General features: G+C 35.5%; 1 protein-coding gene across 2 annotated transcripts in view; it reads left to right on the forward strand.

The window, feature by feature from the left end:
• LOC123536006 (ubiquitin carboxyl-terminal hydrolase 34-like) overlaps window positions 1-21,966 on the forward strand; it is an 84,998-nt gene that overhangs the window by 35,364 nt on the left and 27,668 nt on the right. For both annotated transcript variants that reach the window (XM_053549350.1, XM_053549345.1), the window contains exons 29-57: window positions 517-650; window positions 988-1,176; window positions 1,638-1,766; window positions 1,920-2,042; window positions 2,325-2,420; window positions 3,443-3,529; window positions 4,020-4,190; window positions 4,359-4,435; window positions 4,595-4,638; window positions 4,925-5,049; window positions 5,870-6,028; window positions 6,441-6,554; window positions 10,678-10,854; window positions 11,170-11,353; window positions 12,249-12,412; window positions 12,900-12,965; window positions 13,300-13,446; window positions 13,806-13,862; window positions 14,661-14,738; window positions 15,848-15,942; window positions 16,632-16,804; window positions 17,243-17,414; window positions 18,507-18,585; window positions 18,753-18,806; window positions 19,574-19,702; window positions 19,976-20,040; window positions 20,566-20,695; window positions 21,022-21,087; window positions 21,297-21,377. In XM_053549350.1, coding sequence (XP_053405325.1) covers window positions 517-650; window positions 988-1,176; window positions 1,638-1,766; window positions 1,920-2,042; window positions 2,325-2,420; window positions 3,443-3,529; window positions 4,020-4,190; window positions 4,359-4,435; window positions 4,595-4,638; window positions 4,925-5,049; window positions 5,870-6,028; window positions 6,441-6,554; window positions 10,678-10,854; window positions 11,170-11,353; window positions 12,249-12,412; window positions 12,900-12,965; window positions 13,300-13,446; window positions 13,806-13,862; window positions 14,661-14,738; window positions 15,848-15,942; window positions 16,632-16,804; window positions 17,243-17,414; window positions 18,507-18,585; window positions 18,753-18,806; window positions 19,574-19,702; window positions 19,976-20,040; window positions 20,566-20,695; window positions 21,022-21,087; window positions 21,297-21,377 — 3,365 coding nt within the window. The remainder of the gene's footprint in view (window positions 1-516; window positions 651-987; window positions 1,177-1,637; window positions 1,767-1,919; window positions 2,043-2,324; window positions 2,421-3,442; window positions 3,530-4,019; window positions 4,191-4,358; window positions 4,436-4,594; window positions 4,639-4,924; window positions 5,050-5,869; window positions 6,029-6,440; window positions 6,555-10,677; window positions 10,855-11,169; window positions 11,354-12,248; window positions 12,413-12,899; window positions 12,966-13,299; window positions 13,447-13,805; window positions 13,863-14,660; window positions 14,739-15,847; window positions 15,943-16,631; window positions 16,805-17,242; window positions 17,415-18,506; window positions 18,586-18,752; window positions 18,807-19,573; window positions 19,703-19,975; window positions 20,041-20,565; window positions 20,696-21,021; window positions 21,088-21,296; window positions 21,378-21,966) is intronic.

Below are 21,966 nucleotides of genomic sequence, written 5' to 3' on the forward strand. Positions count from 1 at the left end.
AAGGTCACATGGGTTGGAACCATGAAAATGGTTTCCATCCTGTAACTTCAGACCACTTGCCCCAGAACCTTCAAACCTGGTAGCATGATTGGGCTTATGAAGTAGATGATCTCTATTGTGTTAGGGGTCAGCAGGTCAAAGATGAATGCCACAACAACCTGAACCTTGAAAACAATTTCTGCCAAGTAACTTAAAAACCACTTGACCCAGAACCTTCAAACATTTTAACTTGCCAGCATAATTCACCTTATGAAGGAAATGACCCCTATTGTTTTTTGGGTCAGTTTGCCCAAAGGTCAAGGTCACACAGGCCTGAACCTAAAAAACTGTTTCTGCTTAATAACTTTAACTCTTTTCTAATGTTTTCTCTTTTGAAACAGCCAATCTCTTCTGTTTTGATACACATGAAATGTAAATTAGTAAGAAAGAATTAGAAGTACTGACTACATTTGACACTAAGTCATATAAAGCATGCTTCAGCATTTATGCAATATATTTCTAAATTATGTATTGCAGGAAGTAGTCTGTTAACTCCTATACTTGGTGCTATGTTAGGGGATGGGCCAATACGAATGATCACCCAGGGTCAGGAACTGACATGTGAGATAGACGAGAAAACTCTCAGTGAGATGTCTTTCAAAGACGGTCAGGTAATATATCATTTTTAAATCCTAAATATGTTAGTCCAGTACAATGGACTCCTCTATCCACAAATTAAACATTTTTTAGATCCGGCCATCTTGTTTCAGTAGAGGAATGGTAAATGGCACAAACTAATTAACAAATTTTGAATTGATCCTTAAACAACTTTATCCCATTGTTAGTATAAAAGTTTTATTGTTTGATATATTTTATAGAGCAATTTATGAGAAGGAGGAGTAAATTTTAACAAAATAGTGATTTTATCAAAGAATAATCTTTCTTTTTATAAAGAAAAAGACCTAAGTTAAGAATCATTGTTTTACATAGGACATATGTTTGTTTTAGATTGTGTTTGTTTCTGTTGGAGCTGGGCGCCAGCCTAGGAAGATGGATGGTTCCATTCCCTCTGCTAGCCTACCAATTCCTCCCAGAGATAAATTACCCATGATGCTTCTGAACCAGGAACCATTTTTTGGTCAGCTTCTGACAATGTTAGAGAGACTGAGCAGGCTTGATCTAGCTACACTCAATATGGTAGGTTTGCATTCATTCAGTAGACATGATTCTGTTTGAGCCAAATTGTGTTCCAGTTTAATAAAAAAATCTGTTGTATCAGATCATAAGTGGTTTTTCTGTTGTAAATAGTTACAAGTATCTTTTGGATATTGCAAAAAAAGGATGCATTCATATCAGAATAGGAGTAGTACATGGAAGATAAACAATGAAATACAGCAATGAAACAAAGTATAGGATTAGATCATATTAAAAAATGATGGCTATAATAAAGAAGTTACCCAGTTTTTGGTCACCCCCTTTACCGTCTTGTTTGTGTTTAGACATATATGAAGCATTGCTGCAAATGATAAGGAGGTTTTCTACGATTCTATTGCATACTTGCTGAAAAAGACGTTGAAAATCCTCTTTTAAGCTCTTGTCTTTGCTTTTATAAAAAGTAAGATTTTACTCAGTAGCATAGAACACTTTTACTTTTTAAGGAGAGTCAAGAAAAGTTAAACCAAACTACAAAAGCGACTGTATTATCAAGGAAGGTGTGGGAACTACTGATGCTGCTGCCCACAAACTCGGACGTCCTGCAAGGATTTAGGAGCATTACTCAGGATAAGGTATTTACTCTAGTTCAAGTAATGAAATAGTTAAAACTGAGTTAGGTTTTTTTGTCATTTTAAAGGGAAATGCAATAATGAAACTATTATATATAATGTTTTAAATTCACAATGTTTTACTGTAAAAAAATTGTATATATATGTTCATTGCAGACCCCCAGTATGACTCCCAACTGGCAGAAGTTGCTTGACCCCCAGGGTCCACACAGATTGATGTACTCTCTTCAGATTGTAGAGGGGCTTTCAAGGGGTCCTAAACATAGGAGAAAATCTACAGTAAGTACAACATAAGAAATGATACCTTCTGTCTAGCTAACAGAATGCACAGTAGTATTGATGGAAAGAAGTTATACAAACTACATATAGTTATTTCTGCTGCTAGTTATTCATCACGTTTTGTTTTTTTTTTAATAAAATTTTTTTGCCTCCTTTACAGAATAGAGAGACAATGTTAACTATATGTTGTATAATATGCACTACACATTCAAAAAATTTTTTTTGACTATTTGCATAAGATATCTTATTCAATTTTTTCCAACTTTCACCAATGTTTTTTAGGCCCACCGAGGGGGTGGAGATTCTTTACGGATGAGCACGGAGTCTGAGATGTCAGTAGATGAGGAGCAGGCTCCGGAGGAACTCTGGAGTAAAAAGGTGTGTGTTTCTGTTGTAAAGGTTGCCTAAGTAAAGTTCATGATGTATCAAGTTTTATATCATTTCAAAGTCAGTTAGGAGTTAATTTGAAGTTGTTTTCTTCAAAAGAGTTTCTTGCAAGGCCTCATAGGTGATAGGATGTTAAAATGCATAATGCTTTCAAAAGTAACAGTCTGCAAAAGGAAATGAAAAACATTTGAGCATTAATTTTCATCTCTGAATATTTGTTTACAAATATAAAAAGTCTGCATGAAGCGTATGTTTTCCTTGATGATTTGATAAAAAGAGATTGTGTCTGAAATCATTTATCCTCCACCTTTGGTTCATGTGGGTCAGTTTGCAGTTACTTGTGTAGAACAGGTTTGTACTGGAACAGAATACAGGAACACTGGTTAGGTTAACTGCCTGTTGTTGCTTAACTGAAATACTGTTGAAAAAAGGCATTAAACCCCAAACAAACCAAACTGTTAATGAAATATATGCAGCTCAGGCCTCCTAGTGAAACCTTTAAAACCTTTAAAAACCTTTAATTTCAGAGCAAACCTTTAAAACCTTTAAATCTTCTGAAAAAACCTTTAAAATGGCCAAATAGCCTGTAATTTTCACTCAAAACCTATATTTTTTTGTTCAGACTGCTTGCCATGCCAGTTTAAAGCAACTAATGGTTATACTACTGTATTTCTTCCCCCCTTTTAAGTGTTGTTATTAGGATACTGCTTGTGTATCTTTTATCTTGAGTTTTTCAGAATGCTGTTGTGTTCACCAGACCACATACATGTAGTAAATACCTATATATATTATGTGTTTTCAACGAGAATTCCGACAAAAATAGCCTTTATTTACTCTTTATTTTTTTAATAATTTAAACTAAAAGGCCTTTATTTCCATAGATTGGAGCCTTTATAAAAACCTTTATTTTTGTTCAGGCCTGCTAGGAGGCCTGTATGCTAGTGTAGATGAATGTATAAAATTGTTTTATAGTTGTATTACATTGTATGAAATGTATTTTGTTCATTCTGCAGTTTATAGAGAAGAAAGGGTTGAGTCATATGTTCAGTATATTTATGTCTGGCAGTCTACAGATGAAAGAGGATGAAGCTTGGAGTCAGGTAACTGGTCTCTTAACTTCCAGTTGTTTACTCCATTTAGGAATGAAATGATACTTCAGAAAAAATACAGAGAATTGAGTTAATTTTGCATACTTGAAGTTTATGAAGAGGGATATAGATTTTGCAAATATTTGTGACTAGCAGATAAACTCAATAGTCAGTTTTCCGTGTTTGCCATTTGTCAAGAACTTTCATCAGGGTTCCAGAGAGTAGTCCTTGAATTTAAAAAAAAAGGGAGCAAACGCCAGGATTAAGTCATTAGTGTAATTGTAGTCTTCTGTTTTTAAACACAAATGTTTTATCAACAATTATTCAAGAATTCAAGCTGAGAAAATTACGCTGTAATACTACATGGATAATTTATGAAATAGATGCATCATGTTTACACTATCAGTTAAAACTGAACTGTGTACATTTTAGATTAAAAGTACTATGTTCAGACCTTTCTCTGCTTCTGCTGCTGTTGCTAACTTGAAATTTGTTTTTATAGTGGGACCAAGAGTGTCTTGCATTTCTTCTACGTCTGATCACCCAGTTTTCTATAGATGCTTCGGACATTGAGGCTGGACATGATGATGTGTTTGAAACATACGAGAGTCCTCGCAAGAAACTCAAGAAACAAAAACAACAGGATAAAATTATCATTCCCAGACTAGATCAGGTTAGATCACTTAGCCATTGAGGCCCCCTTTAGATTTAAGAGTTTATGCCGATGTAAAATTAAATATTAAGTTCAGGCTTTAGTTGAAAAATGTCAAAATGGTTTTAAAATATGCTAAGGTTTTGCCTCCATGATGAAAATATTTTTTCTTGTCTTTCAATTTTTCAGAGTATTATATCAATGTTGAATGTTGGTGATGTTCTCCAGATCTTGATGAGAATTCTCTATGATGCTGCCATGCCTGTGTAAGTTACGCACTATATTATCAGTTGTGTTTTCTGTAAATAAAATCATGTTACATTCAATGATTGAACATTGCTATTGCCAGATATACAAACAGACACAGTTTGATATGAATGGAATGGACTCTTACTTTAGTTACATCTAAATGTCTTTTTTTTCAGCGACTCAAACCAGATACATGCAGGGACGTGGGGTAGAACAGAAGGTATATATATAGCTTTTTGTTTTCTAAAATCTTATATGCACAGTGTAGGTGCAAGGTGTTTCTGTAAATTAATGTTTCCTGCTATAAAGAATAATAGTGATATTACTTAAATGCAAAAATGACCAATTAGTTTCTATTGTCCTTTCTGAATTAAAATATCTTAATGCTGAATATTTCCTTTGATATTTGAAGTTATGCTGATAAAGAAATAATGATATTGTAATGTATCATTGATACTACAATGTACCATTGATATAGATATAATGATACTGTAATGTATTTTCAGTTGTGCACTACTCGCTGTCCTTCCTTGTATCCTGGGCATTCTCGTCGGAGAAAGTGAAAGACTGCTTGTGTTCATCCCCTAACTTTGACAGCTGGTTAAAGCGGCTAACCTTGGAGGCACCAGAGGTGAAATTTTAAACTCTTACATGTGTATTTACTGTGATTGATAGTTTGGGAACAGAATGTTTGCGATTTTAAGACATGTACCTGTATGCATTTATGCTGAAAAAATTCCTATTTGTAGGATTAAGTGTCTACCAGAAATTGTCAGAAAACTTTAATGAGTGCTTGCTACATGTAAATTTGCTACATGTAAATTTACATGTCCCCACATTAAATTTGATTATAAAAGTACATTTTTATGCCCCTGAAGGTGAGCATATTAAATTCGCACTGTCAGTGTGTGTGTGCATTCATGTAAATTCTTGTCCGAACTGTAACTTCAACATAGATGGGGGGATTTGAAAATAATTTGACATAAATGTTAACCATATTGAGAAGATGTGTCGCGCTTATGACCTAGTCTCTCAGGTCAAGGTCATGCCTAAACCGTAACCCAAACCTCACCCTAACCCTAACACAAATGTTCATCTAATTCTAAGGGTTGCTACAAGGGCATTTGTCACTAATAGTGACAGCTCTTTTTAACATGTATTACTGAATTGTGTCAAAAATGAAATAATCTGAATTTTAGCTCCTCAGAAGCTCATTGTACCAGTACATGTATATGAGAAAATGCTAAAGGAACACTGCATTTGTCAATAATTCATATTTCTGAGAATAACTGTTGGAACAATGTTTGTTGAGCTTATATGTGAAAGATAGAGAACTTTATTTTAGATATAGATTAAACTGTGCAAAGTATATGCTGTTACCATTGACATCTTTGCTTATAGAGCATGTCAGTTTTCTTCATCTCACTTAAAGCTTGTTTAAATTCTTCCAGCCACACGTCCGTCGTGAAGCATGTGCGGGCCTTTACAGACTGTGTTTTGGTAGAACTGCTGAGGGAAAGACTGGTTATCCATTCTTGTTGCCAATTTTAGCCAGTCTTCTTAGTTTCCTGCCAGATGCATTGAAGATAAAACCACAGAAAAGATTGGATGTAAGACAGTTTCAGCAATATTCAACAACAGTGTGGAAATATCTGAATATTTCACTTTCAGTACTGTCTGAAAAATTATGGATTCTGAGTTCATCGAAATGCAATATATTAAAAAAACAGATGATTGTCAGATGTTTATAAAGATCATTAAGAAACTTAGAAGCTGTTACTTAAAAAAAAAACTCTAGTGATTGAAGCTACATTTGATTTAATGCACAATGTAGTAGTAAATTACATGTATACAGTTGGAAAAGATACGAGTTTAAATATATATTTACAATACACTTCTAAATTCTAAAATATCAAATTTTTTATTAAAAAATACAAATATTAAAAATACAATAGAACAAATAACTTGATAATGATTTCTATCTAAATTTCAGACAAATGCATTTTTCGTATATTTTAACAGGATGAAGGTTCCCCTAAAGAGAAAGAACCATATGGTCCTGGATGTAGAGATTATTTCTGGCTGGTGTGTAGGTTTGTAGAGAGTATCTCCAAGGCTGATGCTAACGTTGAGTCGGTAAGTCATTTTATTTCACATTAAAATGTTTAGTTAACTTGTTGTATTTAATTTCCGATATTTTTATGCCCCCGAAGGGAGGCATATAGTTTTTGAACCGTCTGTTGGTCTGTCCGCAATTTTCGTTTCCGGTCCATATCTTTGTCATCGATGGATGGATTTTCAAATAACTTGGCATGAATGTGTACCACAGTAAGACGACGTGTCGCGCGCAAGACCCAGGTCCGTATCTCAAAGGTCTAGGTCACACTTAGACATTAAAGGATAGTGCATTGATGGGCGTGTCCGGTCCATATCTTTGTCATCGATGGATGGATTTTCAAATAACTTGGCATGAATGTGTACCACAGTAAGACGACGTGTCTTGCGCAAGACCCAGGTCCGTAGCTCAAAGGTCAAGGTCACACTTAGACATTAAAGGATAGTGCATTGATGGGCGTGTCCAGTCCATATCTTTGTCAACCATGGATGGATTTTCAAATAACTTGGCATGAATGTGTACCACAGTAAGACGACGTGTCGCGCGCAAGACCCAGGTCCGTAGCTCAAAGGTCAAGGTCACACTTAGACATTAAAGGATAGTGCATTGATGGGCATGTCCGGTTCATATCTTTGTCATCCATGGATGGATTTTCAAATAACTTGGCATGAATGTGTACCACAGTAAGACGACGTGTCGTGCGCAAGACCCAGGTCCGTAGCTCAAAGGTCAAGGTCACACTTAGACGTTAAAGGTCATTTTTCATGATAGTGCATTGATGGGCGTGTCCGGTCCATATCTTTGTCATTCATGCATGGATTTTAAAATAACTACGCATGAATGTGTGACACAGTAAGACGACGTGTCGCGCGCAAGACCCAGCTCCGTAGGTCAAAGGTCCTAAACTCTAACATCGGCCATAACTACTCATTCAAAGTGCCATTGGGGGCATATGTCATCCTATGGAGACAGCTCTTGTTTGATACACTTTTTAGCTCGACTATTCGAAGAATAAGTAGAGCTATCCTACTCACCACGGCATCGGCATCACACCTTGGTTAAGTTTTTCGTACCAGTCCACATTTTGACAAAGTCTTTTGATTAAAGCTTTCAAACTTTTAGTACTTGTTTACCATCATCATGGCTAGTTATAGGCAAGAGCACATAACTCCATCAAGGATTTTGGCTGAATTATGGCCCTTTTTGACTTAGAAATCATGGTTAAGTTTTTCGTACCAGTTCATATTTTGACAAAATCTTTTAAGATAAAGCTTTGAAACTTACAACACTTGTTTACCATCACCATGGCCAGTTATAGGCAAGAGTACATAACTCCATCAGGGATTTTGGCTGAATTATGGCCCCTTTCGACTTAGAAATCTTGGTTAAGTTTTTCGTACCAGTTCATATTTAGACAAAGTCTTTTGAGATAAAGCTTTGAAACTTTCAACACTTGTTTACCATCACCATGTCCAGTTATAGGCAAGAGCACATAACTCCATCAAGGATTTTGGCTGAATTATGGCCTTTTTTGACTTAGAAATCTGGGTTAATATTTCGTACCAGTTCATATTTTGACAAAGTCTTTTGAGATAAAGCTTTGAAACCTTCAACACCTGTTTACCATCACCATGTCCAGTTATAGGCAAGAGTACATAACTCCATCAAGGATTTTGGCTGAATTATGGCCCCTTTTGACTTAGAAATCTTGGTTAAGTTTTTCATACCAGTTCATATTTTTTGTAAAGTGTTTGACATATGGCTTTGAGACTTTTATCACTTGTTTAGTATAAAAGTCTCTATCTGTAGGAAAGAGAACATTTTAACACTGTCATCTATTTTGGCTGAATTATGGCCCTTTTTATACGCCCGTTTGAAAAACGGGACGTATTATGGGAACGCCCCTGGCGGGCGGATGGGCGGTTGGGCGGGCGGGCGGGCGGCGTCCACAGACCTTGTCCGGAGCATATCTTCTACATGCAGGGAGGGATTTTGATGAAACTTGGCACAGTTGTTCACCATCATGAGACGGAGTGTCATGCGCAAGAACCAGGTCCCTAGGTCTAAGGTCAAGGTCACACTTAGAGGTCAAAGGTCAAATTCAAGAATGACTTTGTCCGGAGCATATCTTCTTCATGTATGGAGGGATTTTGATGAAAGTTGGCACAATTGTTCATCATCATGAGACGGAGTGGCATGCGCAAAAACCAGGTCCCTAGGTCTAAGGTCAAGGTCACACTTAGAGGTCAAAGGATACAAGAATGAAAAATTCAAGAATGACTTTGTCCGGAGCATATCTTCTTCATGCATGGAATGATTTTGATGTAGCTTGGCACAGTTGTTCACCATAATGAGAGGGAGTGTCATGCGCAAGAACCAGGTTCCTAGGTCTAAGGTCAAGGTCACACTTAGAGGTCAAAGGATACAAGAATGAAAACTTTGTCCGGAGCATATCTTCTTCATGCATGAAAGGACTTTGATGTAGCTTGGCAAAATTGTTCACAAGCATGAGACGGAGTGTCATGCGCAAGAACCAGGTCCCTAGGGGTAAGGTCAAGGTCACACTTAGAGGTCAAAGGATACAAGAATGAAAACTTTGTCCGGAGCATTTCTTCTTCATGCATTGAGGGATTTTGATACAACTTGGCACAAATGTTCACAAGCATGAGACGGAGTGTCATGCGCAAGAACCAGGTCCCTCGGTCTAAGGTCAAGGTCACACTTAAAGGTCAAAGGTCAGATACAAGAATGACTTTGTCTGGAGCATTTCTTCTTCATGCATGGAGGGATTTTGATGTAACTTGGCACAATTGTACACCATCATGAGACGGAGTGTCATGCACTGGTCCCTTCTTTTGAATTACTTCCCTTTGCTGTTACTATAAATAGCTTATATTGTAACTTTTTCATTACAAGTCGTAGGGAAAAATCGAGACCACTTTTCTGTAGTACAACATGCATGTTACATCCAATTCTGAGGTGTATTTTGAGCTATCTCTACCTGGTAAGGATTTTTATGTGGACTTGTAAATTTTTTTTTTTTTTTTTTTTTTTTTTTTTTTTTTTTTTTTTTTTTTTTCTCTTTAAAGATTAACTTCCCTTAGTTGTTACTATAAATAACTTACATTGTAACTTTTTTATAATTGACCGTAGGGAAAAACCATGACCACTTTTCTGTGGTACAACATTGATATTACTTTCAAATTTTGGGTGTATCTTAAGGTATCTCTACCTGGTAAGGATGTTTTTTGTGGACTTAGAAAAATAAAAGAATTACAATAATTTCTAAAAAAAACAACATTGTAAACAACTAGAAAATTAAAATTCCATTTGCAAATACAGGTGCTAGTGTAAACAAATTTGCTGTGACGGGCGTATATTGTGACATTCTGCACCCTTGTTGGACTGTGAAATTGGTTCTGTTTTCATACAAGTCCATGTTTAGTCAAAACTATTTGACATATGGCTTTTAAACTTTGAACACTTGCTTATCATTATGATTTACATCTGTAGGCAAGAGTAAGTAACTATTTTGACTGAATTATGGCCCTTTTTGAACTTTGAAATTGGTATATTGCCATTTAGTGCAAGACTTACCGAAATCAAAGTAATACAGGAACATTGTTTGTCTAATCTATTTCTTTCTTTTGTCTGAATATCCGTGGAACTATTTTGACCCCATTCTTCAATCAATTCATCGAATAGTCGAGCACGCTGTCATCAGACAGCTCTTGTTTCGAACTGTACTGCTTTAAATCTTAGTGAATAGATTGGAATCAGCTGACAGTAAAATGATAAAGTTATATGATTTATTAATTTGCAGCTGAATGGTTCACTGACTTCAGTCCTTTTGCCCGGCATCCATGTTGGTTTCGAAATCCCATGAGAGATGTTAAATTCTTTGCCAGGGAAAGCCATCCAGCTGGCTTATGAAAAGTTGATGGTCCTACCCAGGTGTTGTCCGTTGCCTGAAATAATACCCAGAGGGTTACTTAGCATCTTCAACTGGAAAATAACCTATTTAAATTGTGACCATGCAACTTAAAACCTATCCTAAAAAGCAAACTCTAATAAAGTGATGAAAAGTAGAATTGTTGAAACAACTGGTAGAAAATTAAGCTCTTGTTTTCTGTCTTTATCTAGGATAGCCCAGTAAATTTGAACACCTTAGCAAGGGAATTGAGTCAACACCTTTTGAACAGAGAGTTTTTAGAGACTCGCCATGGGTATGAGGAAGATGATGGTCTTATTGGACTGTTCAATATTGCCACAGCAGTATTCAAACATAATCCACCATATAAAAATACTGATGAATGCAGGGTAGGTTCAGTATTGCCACAACAGTATTAAAACATAATCTTCCATATAAATACTCTGATGAATGCAGATTTTGTATGTTATTTTCCATGACAGGTGTTTGATTTTGTTACAGTCTATTTAATTAATATCAGTTTCAGAGAATATCAATAAATATTTCATCATAGAAGAGTACAGGCAACGAAACTGTGTTTCATTAAGAAACTATCATACATTACTGTTTTTGCAGGACTGCTTTTTTCCGAAAATATTTATCAACATTAGGTTCTTGAATAAGATTTTCAATTCATTTTTTATATGTACGTAAATTTGTTTCAGGAATTTCTGGGAGAAGTATTTCAGAGTCTTTTCGCACTGCCTTCACCAACAAAACGTTACTTCCCGAAATGTAAGAGTCAGGCGTCAAGATCTGGAGCCTACGATCTGCTGGTGGAACTGGTGAAGGGAAATATTGACAACTATAAAATACTGCATGCTAAGATGTTACAACAACATACCAAAGGTTAGTTATTGTCAGATTGCCTGGTTAAATATCAATTTACTTTGTTGTTTCCATACATTGTACTAGTACAAGTATATACTTTATAAACTTTCCTATCTGGTAAATGCTTGCAGATTTCTACGAAGATAAATTGTTCAGACAGAATAATATGTTGTCTTAGAGTGAATTTGTATTGTCTAACAATACAAAGATATCTAAACAAAATATGAATAGACAAAATAAGAGTGTATCCTATACTTCTACTTCATTTTTATGCCCCCGAAGGGAGGCATATAGTTTTTGAACCATCTGTCCATCTGTCAGTCTGTCGGTCTGTCTGCAATTTTCGTGACCGGTCCATATCTTTGTCATCGATGGATGGATTTTCAAATAACTTGGCATGAATGTGTACCACAGTAAGACGACGTGTCGCGCGCAAGACCCAGGTCCGTAGCTCAAAGGTCAAGGTCACACTTAGACGATTAAGGTCATTTTTCATGATGTGCATTCGTGTCCGGTCCAGATCTTTGTCATCCATGGATGGATTTTTAAATAACTTGGCATGAATGTGTACCACAGTAAGACGACGTGTCTCACGCAAGACCCAGGTCCGTAGCTCAAAGGTCAAGGTCACACTTAGACATTAAAGGTCATATTTCATGATAGTGCATTGATGGGCGTGTCCGGTCCATATCTTTGTCATTCATGCATGGATTTTAAAATTATTGGACATGAATGTGTACCACAGTAAGACGACGTGTCGCGCGCAAGACCCAGGTCCGTAGGTCAAAGGTTCTAAATTCTAACATCGGCCATAACTATTCATTCAAAGTGCCATCGGGGGCATGTGTCATCCTATGGAGACAGCTCTTGTTTATCATTCTTGGCAAAGTATTTAAATGAAAAAATTTTACAGATACACATGCACCATACCCATGGGACTACTGGCCACATGAAGATGGGAGATCTAAGTGTGGATATGTTGGACTGACCAATCTCGGTGCTACCTGCTATATGGCAACATGTATGCAGCATTTATACATGATACCACAAGCCAGGCAGTCTGTATTACAGGCCAAGGTTAGTATATTATTACATTGTAATTTTTTCTGGTTACATGTATATACATATATTCAACATTTATCGAAAACTACAAGGCAGGCAAAGTTAAGAACTCTAGTTTAGTCAGTAGAACAGTGTAACGTTATCAAAATGCTACAGAAATGTAGTACATGTATTAATCTGGTATTGATCAGTTGAGTTTTGTCATTAATCTGCAATGACAGTATTACACAGTATCATGTATGAATGTAGACCCTGTTTAGCTTCATGTTCAGCGATAGGAGTCTGCCATAACCTCAATTAGAATTCAGTCACAGACAAAATGTGTATCTCTTTTCTCAGTGACAGAAATGGGGAATATTTTCTACTATCTGGTGAAAACTTCCATTTACAAGTTAAATATATGTAAATATACTGACATGCATAATTAAATTCTGTTAAACTTGTGAAGACTATAAGAAATTGAAGGATATTAAAGTTTCATTAATATCTTGTATTTTTTCAGTGTTCAATCCAGACCAAGCATGAAAACACATTGATGGAGCTGCAGAAAATGTTTGCTTACTTACAGGTGGGTACATACAGCTTCTTGTATTGTACTTCATACATTAATAATTATCTGCCCGTACTCTGGACCTTGAAATTCTCAGGGCAGAACATTGGAAGATGCCCATCATCTTCACATTTATTTTCCAATAGTGGCTGTTCTATTTTGCAAAGAATGCATATATTGCCAGTAGTTTTCCCAAAGGTACTTAAAACAAGCTAAATGAAAGCTGCTTTCTCAACATTTTGTAAAAGTCGTTAGAATTGTTACTGTAGATCAGCTCTTTACTATCCTGTTTAACAAAATTCATTGTTGATTTTTCAAATATCTAATTTCATTGGAAAAATATTGGTTACAGGAGAGTGAGAGAAAAGCGTACAACCCACGTGGATTCTGTAAGGCTTACACAATGGATAAACAGCCTCTCAATACAGGAGAACAGAAAGATATGACAGAATTCTTTACAGACTTGATCACTAAACTTGAGGAAATGTCACCTGACATGGTAACAAAAATCTTGATATAAATGGACATGGCAAAAAAACTCAAATGAGAAAATGATTCACATGAAAGCTTTTAAAGTTTATTTGATTATGCTTCCTGAAAAAACCAGTACAGGTGTCATATAAGGAGATGCAAGTATGAGTTCAGTAGGGCTGATATCCATGACCAGGTTGAGTGGCCTGCACCTTAACTACTATATCACCGTTCCCCTTTTTAGCTAACCTGAGCATGAAAGGTTCATTTAAAACAGTCATAAAAAGCATTTCTTATTTATTTTGCACTTTGTATTATGAGTATTGTATTGTGAGTATACAAAACATGAAATGGAAATAAGGATTTTTTTGTGCATTTTTCTTACAGAAAAAGTTGATCAAGACATTATTTGGTGGAGTGATTACAAATAATGTTGTATCCTTGGTAAGTATGAAGTGATTTTTTTATTATACTCCCAAAGTATATGATGTTTATGTCAAAGTCACATATATCAATCAGTCAGTCCACTGGTAATTTCTTTCCGGAGACATACCATTCTTCAAATTTCTATCCTTTTATTTACACCATAATGTGACAAGATATAAGCAAGACACAGTTTTTTAGGTTCAGTGCCTCATTTGGAGATCAAATTTCACATAGCTTTATCAGTGTCTGCTCTGTATCTTCTGAACTGCAGGAAGAATTTTGATGAAACTAGCATCAGTTGTTCTATTCATCAAGTTAAAATGCGGAGCACAAGGTCCAGGTCATTAGGTCCGAGATTAGGCCACGGAGGTCAAAGGTTACAATCACAACTTTTTACCTGCTCTGTATCAAAGCAATATCTTGGGGTATTAATCACCTAGTGATGGCTCTAGTTTTTATTACTGCATGTTGTTTTGCATATTAAGTTATATACTTTTATTTTATTTAGTCAAATAATGGGAGTACATACAGTTATAAAGATGAAAAATAGGTATATTCATGACATCCTTCCCTGATGTTCAGAAAGAAATATTGAAACTGGGTTCCTTCAGGTCATCTGTATTTTGACTAGAAATTCTTACAAATTATGCAACAAGTTTAAAGTTTGTAATGTTATGGAGAACTTTGTTAAATACTTAATACTGTTGTAAAGGCAAGGAAAGTTTTTTGATATTGTTGAAGTCATTTTAGTGTATGCAAAAATACTTTTCGTTTCTTAGAAACGGTGTTGTTTCATGTGGTGTGTAATCTTTGCAGGACTGTCAACATGTGAGTAGAACATTGGAGGAATTCTACACTGTCAGGTGTCAAGTCACTGATATGAAAAATCTATATGTAAGTAAACATTCTGATACAGGATACATACAGTTAAAACTCAATATCTCAAACTCGCTTATCTCAAATTTATGGCTAACCCAAAGACATTATCAAGCTCTGTCCTGAAAACGTACGCAAAATACCATAAGTCAAATTTTGCACAGTTATCTTGAAGTAAAAAGCTTGATCGCATGGAATTCGAGATACTGAGTTTCAACTGTATTATGTATCGTTAGGGTAATTCAGTACCATCTAGCACATCATTTGGTATTTTATTTACTTGGAAACCATTATAGGTAGATGACTAATTTTATGGGTTTCTTTGTTTTATAAATCTCGGAAATTGAACCCCAACAGTAAATATAATTTTGACTTATGTTTCGTTGTAAGATTTGAAGTTCATGATTACATATCCCCATAAAGTTACCATTTGGTGGAAACAATGAGTTTTATATGCTCTATGTATGTTTCATTCATATAGAACAGAGAGCTCTTTGGATTGGCTTTGAATAATATCCCTGTCTCGGCATTTTACTGAGGACTTGTATCTAACAACATTTATATTGTCATGACTTGTACAGAACTAATTAGCTGTGGACCAGAGATGGAGAACATATAGTTGTGTACCAAATAAAAGTTCACAAAATGATTTTTCCCATAGACTTAACATGTATTGATTATATCTTTATAAACTTACGTTATTTTCTGTTCAAGTGTTGTACATCTTTATCCGTAAAGAAGAAACAAATTTTGAAATTTTTGGCGATGCTGAAGGACACTGACAGTAATGATAAACCAAAGAAAAAAATGATGAAATTGTTCAAGACTAACTGCAGCTCATCAATGTAAAGACATGAGTTTGGGAGAAAACTGTTTTTTGAAATTAACTTTGGCACATAACTGTAGTAAAATTACCTGTGTTGAAATGTAACCGAAATATGGATGAAAATGATTTTAAACAACTGCCAATAGAATGTTAATGTGTGTCATGTCATGCAATTTATAAAAGGGCTCTCTTGACAGATTCTGTGCTTATTTGCTTGATACTTAGGCATCTTTCAATAAATACTTAAAATCTTAGTTTTTGTTGTCAGTATTAATTTGTCTAACAACCATATTATTTGAAGGAATCACTAGATGAGGTGACTGTCAAGGATATGTTGGAAGGGGACAATATGTATACATGTTCTAAATGTGGCAAGAAAGTGCGAGCAGAGAAAAGGTGAGTTGAAACATTGATTGCAGATAATCGCCCAACTTGTTTGCCAAAGGTCTTGCACAAGTGGCTTGAAAACTTCAGTAATACAATAACTGGCATTTTGTATCAATATCTGTAGCTGTTAGATGAGATCCTAACCTGAAGAGGAAAAATACCTTGATTTGTTGAATACTTCGTAAAAAATATCATGAACTTTTATGAAATGGATCATATATTACCTTTGTGTTGTCTTTCTTGAGATCAAGCAGAAAATTTTAGATTCCTCTAAATGTTGGTTTTTCAAGAAGATCCGTTAGAAACTTAAAAGGCACATGAGTAAAACAATATCAGACTTGATTTGGTTGAGTCTTTTCATGAGTGATAATGAATGTGTAACACCTCTTATGCCACCTAGCACCGACAAGTCAAATTCTATTATAGAATAATATTGATAATAACAAAAGAGGGTCCATAAACTGGGCGAGTTTATGGCTGCCCATATCACTTGAAGCCAGCTGTTGTAAAGGTTTATTAAATCTATTAGATCTTCTTAAAGCACAGAATGCAACCAAGGAAATTAATTGCAGATTTGGTTTCAATTAGTTTGAAAGTATACATTTTGGATAAACTCTGTATTGGTACATTTTAGGAATTCATATTACATGTACTTTGATTATGTAGATAATCTAGGAAGTGTATTTGTATATTTTTAGAGCATGTTTCAAGAAGTTACCAAAGATAATATGTTTTAACACGATGCGGTACACATTCAACATGTTAACTATGATGAAGGAGAAAGTGAACACTCATTTCTCGTTCCCTCTCAGGCTCGATATGTCACCCTACATGGAGAAAAATCTTATCTCCTCGGATAAACTACAGCAAGGTTTGTGACTGCAATGACTTATGGTAATGAATATGACCCATAACTGTAATACATAAAATGCAGTTTGCATCTAGAGTTATTTCCTAGCTGGCATACATTATGAGAATTTTTTTATTGAAGAAGAAAAATTCTCATAAAATAATTGAGTTTTATAATTATCTCAGATTGACAAGTTTACTGATTAGGTAGAGCACTGTGAATCAAGAGATCTCATGTTTGATCCCTGGATGAGGGTGTGTTGTCTGTGCTGATTCATCATACATGTAAGACAATATGTGTCTGAAGTCATTCATCCTCTACCTCATGTTTATGGGGAGAAATCGACAAGTGTGGATAGTTCAGACTGGACTGATGTGCAGTGACAGCTGATTCCAGAATTAAGTAGTGATCATATGTTACTATTATGATATTTTCTGGAGTATTTCTTTCAATTTTCAGATGAGGATGATGATAATGGGTTTATAGAGAGAGACACAGGTGTACCGGATGATGAACATTATGACTATGAACTGATTGGTGTAACGGTACACACCGGAACAGCTGACGGGGGTCATTACTACAGTTTTATACGTGACAGGTTGAACAAGTCAGAGTCTGGACAGGACAAATGGTTGGTACTATGTAGGGCATTGTTTTTATGCCCCCGAAGGGAGGCATATAGTTTTTGAACCGTCTGTCAGTCTGTCCGCAATTTTCGTGTCCGGTCCATATCTTTGTCATCGATGGATGGATTTTCAAATAACTTGGCATGAATGTGTACCACAGTAAGACGACATGTCACGCGCAAGACCCAGGTCTGTAGCTCAAAGGTCAAGGTCACACTTAGACATTAAAGGATAGTGCATTGATGGGCGTGTCCGGTCCATATCTTTGTCATCGATGGATGGATTTTCAAATAACTTGGCATGAATGTGTACCACAGTAAGACGACGTGTCGTGCGCAAGACCCACGTCCGTAGCTCAAAGGTCAAGGTCACACTTAGACATTAAAGGATAGTGCATTGATGGGCGTGTCCGGTCCATATCTTTGTCAACCATGGATGGATTTTCAAATAACTTGGCATGAATGTGTACCACAGTAAGATGACGTGTCGCGCGCAAGACCCAGGTCTGTAGCTCAAAGGTCAAGGTCACACTTAGACATTAAAGGATAGTGCATTGATGGGCATGTCCGGTTCATATCTTTGTCATCTATGGATGGATTTTCAAATAACTTGGCATGAATGTGTACCACAGTAAGACGACGTGTCGTGCACAAGACCAGGTCCGTAGCTCAAAGGTCAAGGTCACACTTAGACGTTAAAGGTCATTTTTCATGATAGTGCATTGATGGGCGTGTCCGGTCCATATCTTTGTCATTCATGCATGGATTTTAAAATAACTACGCATGAATGCGTGACACAGTAAGACGACGTGTCGCGCGCAAGACCCAGCTCTATAGGTCAAAGGTCCTAAACTCTTAACATCGGCCATAACTACTCATTCAAAGTGCCATTGGGGGCATATGTCATCCTATGGAGACAGCTCTTGTCTTTTTCATCTGTTGAATAATTGGAGAGATTTTAGGCAGTTGTCAGAAAATGTAAAAGTGCATCCCTAGATGTCAGTGCTAAGCAGTGATTATGTTTTAATATAGAGTTTGAAATATTGTGGCATTAATGAGGGATCAGGCATACAATATGAGATGGTTTTATTATTGCAGGTTTTTGTTCAATGATGCTGAAGTGAAACAGTTTGATCCTACACAGATAGCTACAGAATGTTTCGGTGGAGAAATGACTGTAAGTCAATTTAAAATCTTTAAACCTGAAAAAAAAGCGATTGTAATCCTTTCATTTCCAGTTGTTGTTACCTTTGTTTATTAACTTTTTCCAAAGTTACTGCTTGCTAACTAACAAAGATAATAATTGTATGATGATATTCTATATTTTCATATTGTATGTTTCAGAGTAAAACCTATGATTCAGTTACTGAGAAGTTTATGGATTTTTCATTTGAAAAGGTATGACAAAGAATATCTCTATTTTTCCATTTTTAACACGCTTGTTGTTACTACACTGATTCAGTTTCAGTGTAACCTCTGCTTACATTCTTTAATGTTATGGGGAAAATGATCCTATCAGAATTGTGTATAGCTTGTAGTACCTTGGAAACTTCAAACATGTTTCCATGCATTGATATATATTATACCAAACCTGCTGATACAGGAAAATTGCCAGATCTTAAAAAAGAAACAAGTTAGTACCAGTCTATCTCTAGATAGACAGTCACCAAGATTTGCCTGAAGTGCTTTACTTTACCCTTACACTGCTAAATTTCTATAATGAACTTGTCCATCTTTTAACTTGGACAGTACCATTAGCTGTTAAAAGGGGTGCTTACCAAAAAGATACTGACTGAATGGCGAACAGTGCAGACCATGATCCGTGCAGGCTGATCTTGGTCTGCACTGGTCGCAAAGGCAAAATCATGTGCCGCCAGCAGGCTAAGTGTTAAATTAAATTGTTCCGCTTCATTTTACAAGGTGAATACCAAAGATATAAAGCAGATAACTTCAAACATTCCTTTACTTGTTGAAGAAAATCTATTCCATATGGTGTAAACCAAATGTGAAATTTCTATGATAAAACAATTAGGGCCTTTTGTACACTCATTGCTTTACAAATATTGATTGTATAGGTTGAATCAGCTATCAGATATTTTCATATTAATTTCTGGCATTATTCATATAATTATACTTTTGTATACTAAGTATTTTGTTATTTATAGACAAACAGTGCATACATGTTGTTCTATGAGAAATGTTTACCAAGTATGAAGGAGAAGGTACCAGAGGAAGAAAAAATAGGGGAACCAGCCAAAAAATTCAATTTTGAACTTTCAAAAGAACTTGAACAGGTATTTGTCCACCAATTTTCACATTCCTAATGCAGTATACTGTTATGAATCACATATCTTAATTTTCCTGGAATTTCTTTTTCTGTAGAGAAGTTGCAGAGTCAATTACATGTCAGAAATATATAGTACAAATGTAGGTTAGAATTTAAAATATTTTCTTTAAATGAATATATATGTGACATTTCTTATCGTTTGGTAGAAAATGACTTGTCATATATGATAGATATTAGCTTGTAAGATATTACCTCATTAGAACTTTTATGTATTTTGCAGTGGATCTGGCAGGACAATATGCAATTCCTTCAAGACAAAAACATTATAGAACACACTTACTTTGAGTAAGTATGTTAATGTATTATTCATCTATGAATATCTTGATTGGCTTTGGTGATTAGTGTCTCTGTACAGTCTTCCCCTATGATAGATTACCAGTACTATAACAGGATGGTTTGTAGGTTGACAACAGTGCTAGTGGTCCTGGTTTGATTATCTGTTACTTCTGATATTCAGACTAGTTTAGTTCCTTGTGACTAAAATTGGTGCTACTTACAGTAGTATGACCCTAGAATGGATGCTGAGGAGATAAATGTTCCATCCATTCTTTTTAGATCCTTACATCAGCCAGCAGCTGTAAATAAGTAACTTTCTTAACAGAAAAATTACACTTTATGATAAAACATTAAACCTAAATATGGGGCAAATAATAATCTTATTTCGTCATCATTCAATTTTTCATATTTTTTCAGTAGGTTATATTCATTTCAGACTGACTTTGGGTGTTTTTTCCCACAATACAATTCTTTTGTTAAATACAATAATATGTTCATTTTGTGTTTAATTCATGGCCTGTATTTTTCTTTCAGTTTTATGATGCAGACTTGTTCCTATATCCCAACAACATTACCAAAGACAGATCCACTGCTTGTAGCCTTGAAATCCTCACAGCTGAGTACATCCTTTGTCCTAGAAACATTTATACACGCTAAAGAAAAAGTAAGTACTTTAATTTATTATGTTGACTTTTCCACATTGTCATACTATGTCCTGTGGAGCTCTTATCTGTTAACAGGGTAATAATCTAAGTTGATTCAAACAATTTATTTGATCCAAAACAGTGATACATGTACAGTTGGCTGCTAATAGAAAACTGTAGATCAAAACATTGGAAAGTGTTGTTCACAAGAGGTGAAGTGGATCTTTGTGTTTCTTGCATGAGATCAAGCTTAGTGGTGACACATTGAGTCTCAGTTTTGACAAATTTTCTGTATTTTCCCCCCATATTTATGGAGTTTTATATTACTTCTTTACTCTACTTGCAGCCAACCATGGTCCAGTGGATAGAGTTGTTAACCAAACAGTTTAATTCGTGTCAGGCTGCATGTGAGGTAAGAACAGTTATAAACAGGAATCTATTTAATGTGCTTGTATAAATCATGATTAAAACTTCACTGGTGAACAGAAATAAATAACTTTGGTGTTGATGATATGCATTATTTATTGAAGATAGAAAATTATTAATCTTGAGATCAAACCTGCAATATTTCTTCTTGTAATGTAAAAATTGAGCTAGTCAGTAATTTTCTTGTGTTTACAGTGGTTCTTGGATCATATGGCAGAGAGTGATTGGTGGCCACAACAGATCCTTATCAAGTGTCCTAACCAGATCACTAGACAGGTTTGTTACTTTCCATGCTATCTTGAAGTAGATTGAAGTTTTTGAAAAAACATGGTGCAGTTAAACTTGAGGTAAAGACCATCTTGTCACTAAGAATAACTGTTTTTTCAGGCTTAATTAAATATTTACCATGAATTTTAAATTAAGGTGTATTTAAGTTGTGGACAAAGACTACGAACACACTACAAATACACAAATCTATTTATCAGCTCTCCCAGTGTTGTCTGTATTTTGAGTCAAGACTGTAAGGAAAGCCTTTCATAATTATAAACTTTTCGAAGAAGGAGGGGTATAATGTTTTGCAGATGTTGGTCAGTTGGTCCGTTGGTTTGGTCCATCCGAAGACCAATCAGTTTCCAGATGATAACTCAAGAACGCTTGGTCCTAGGGTCATCAAAGTTGATAGTGAAGTTGGTCATGACGAACAGATGACCCCTATTGATTTTGAGGTCAGTAGTCAAAAGGTCAAGGTCAAAATGACCTGGAACAGTTAAACGGTTTCTGGATGGTAACTCAAGAACTCTTGGGCCTAGAATAATGAATGTTGATAGGGAGGTTGTCATGACCAGCAGATGACCCTATTGATTTT

Source organism: Mercenaria mercenaria, chromosome 1 (genome assembly GCF_021730395.1).
Source record: "Mercenaria mercenaria strain notata chromosome 1, MADL_Memer_1, whole genome shotgun sequence".
In the NCBI taxonomy this organism is placed as follows: domain Eukaryota; kingdom Metazoa; phylum Mollusca; class Bivalvia; order Venerida; family Veneridae; genus Mercenaria; species Mercenaria mercenaria.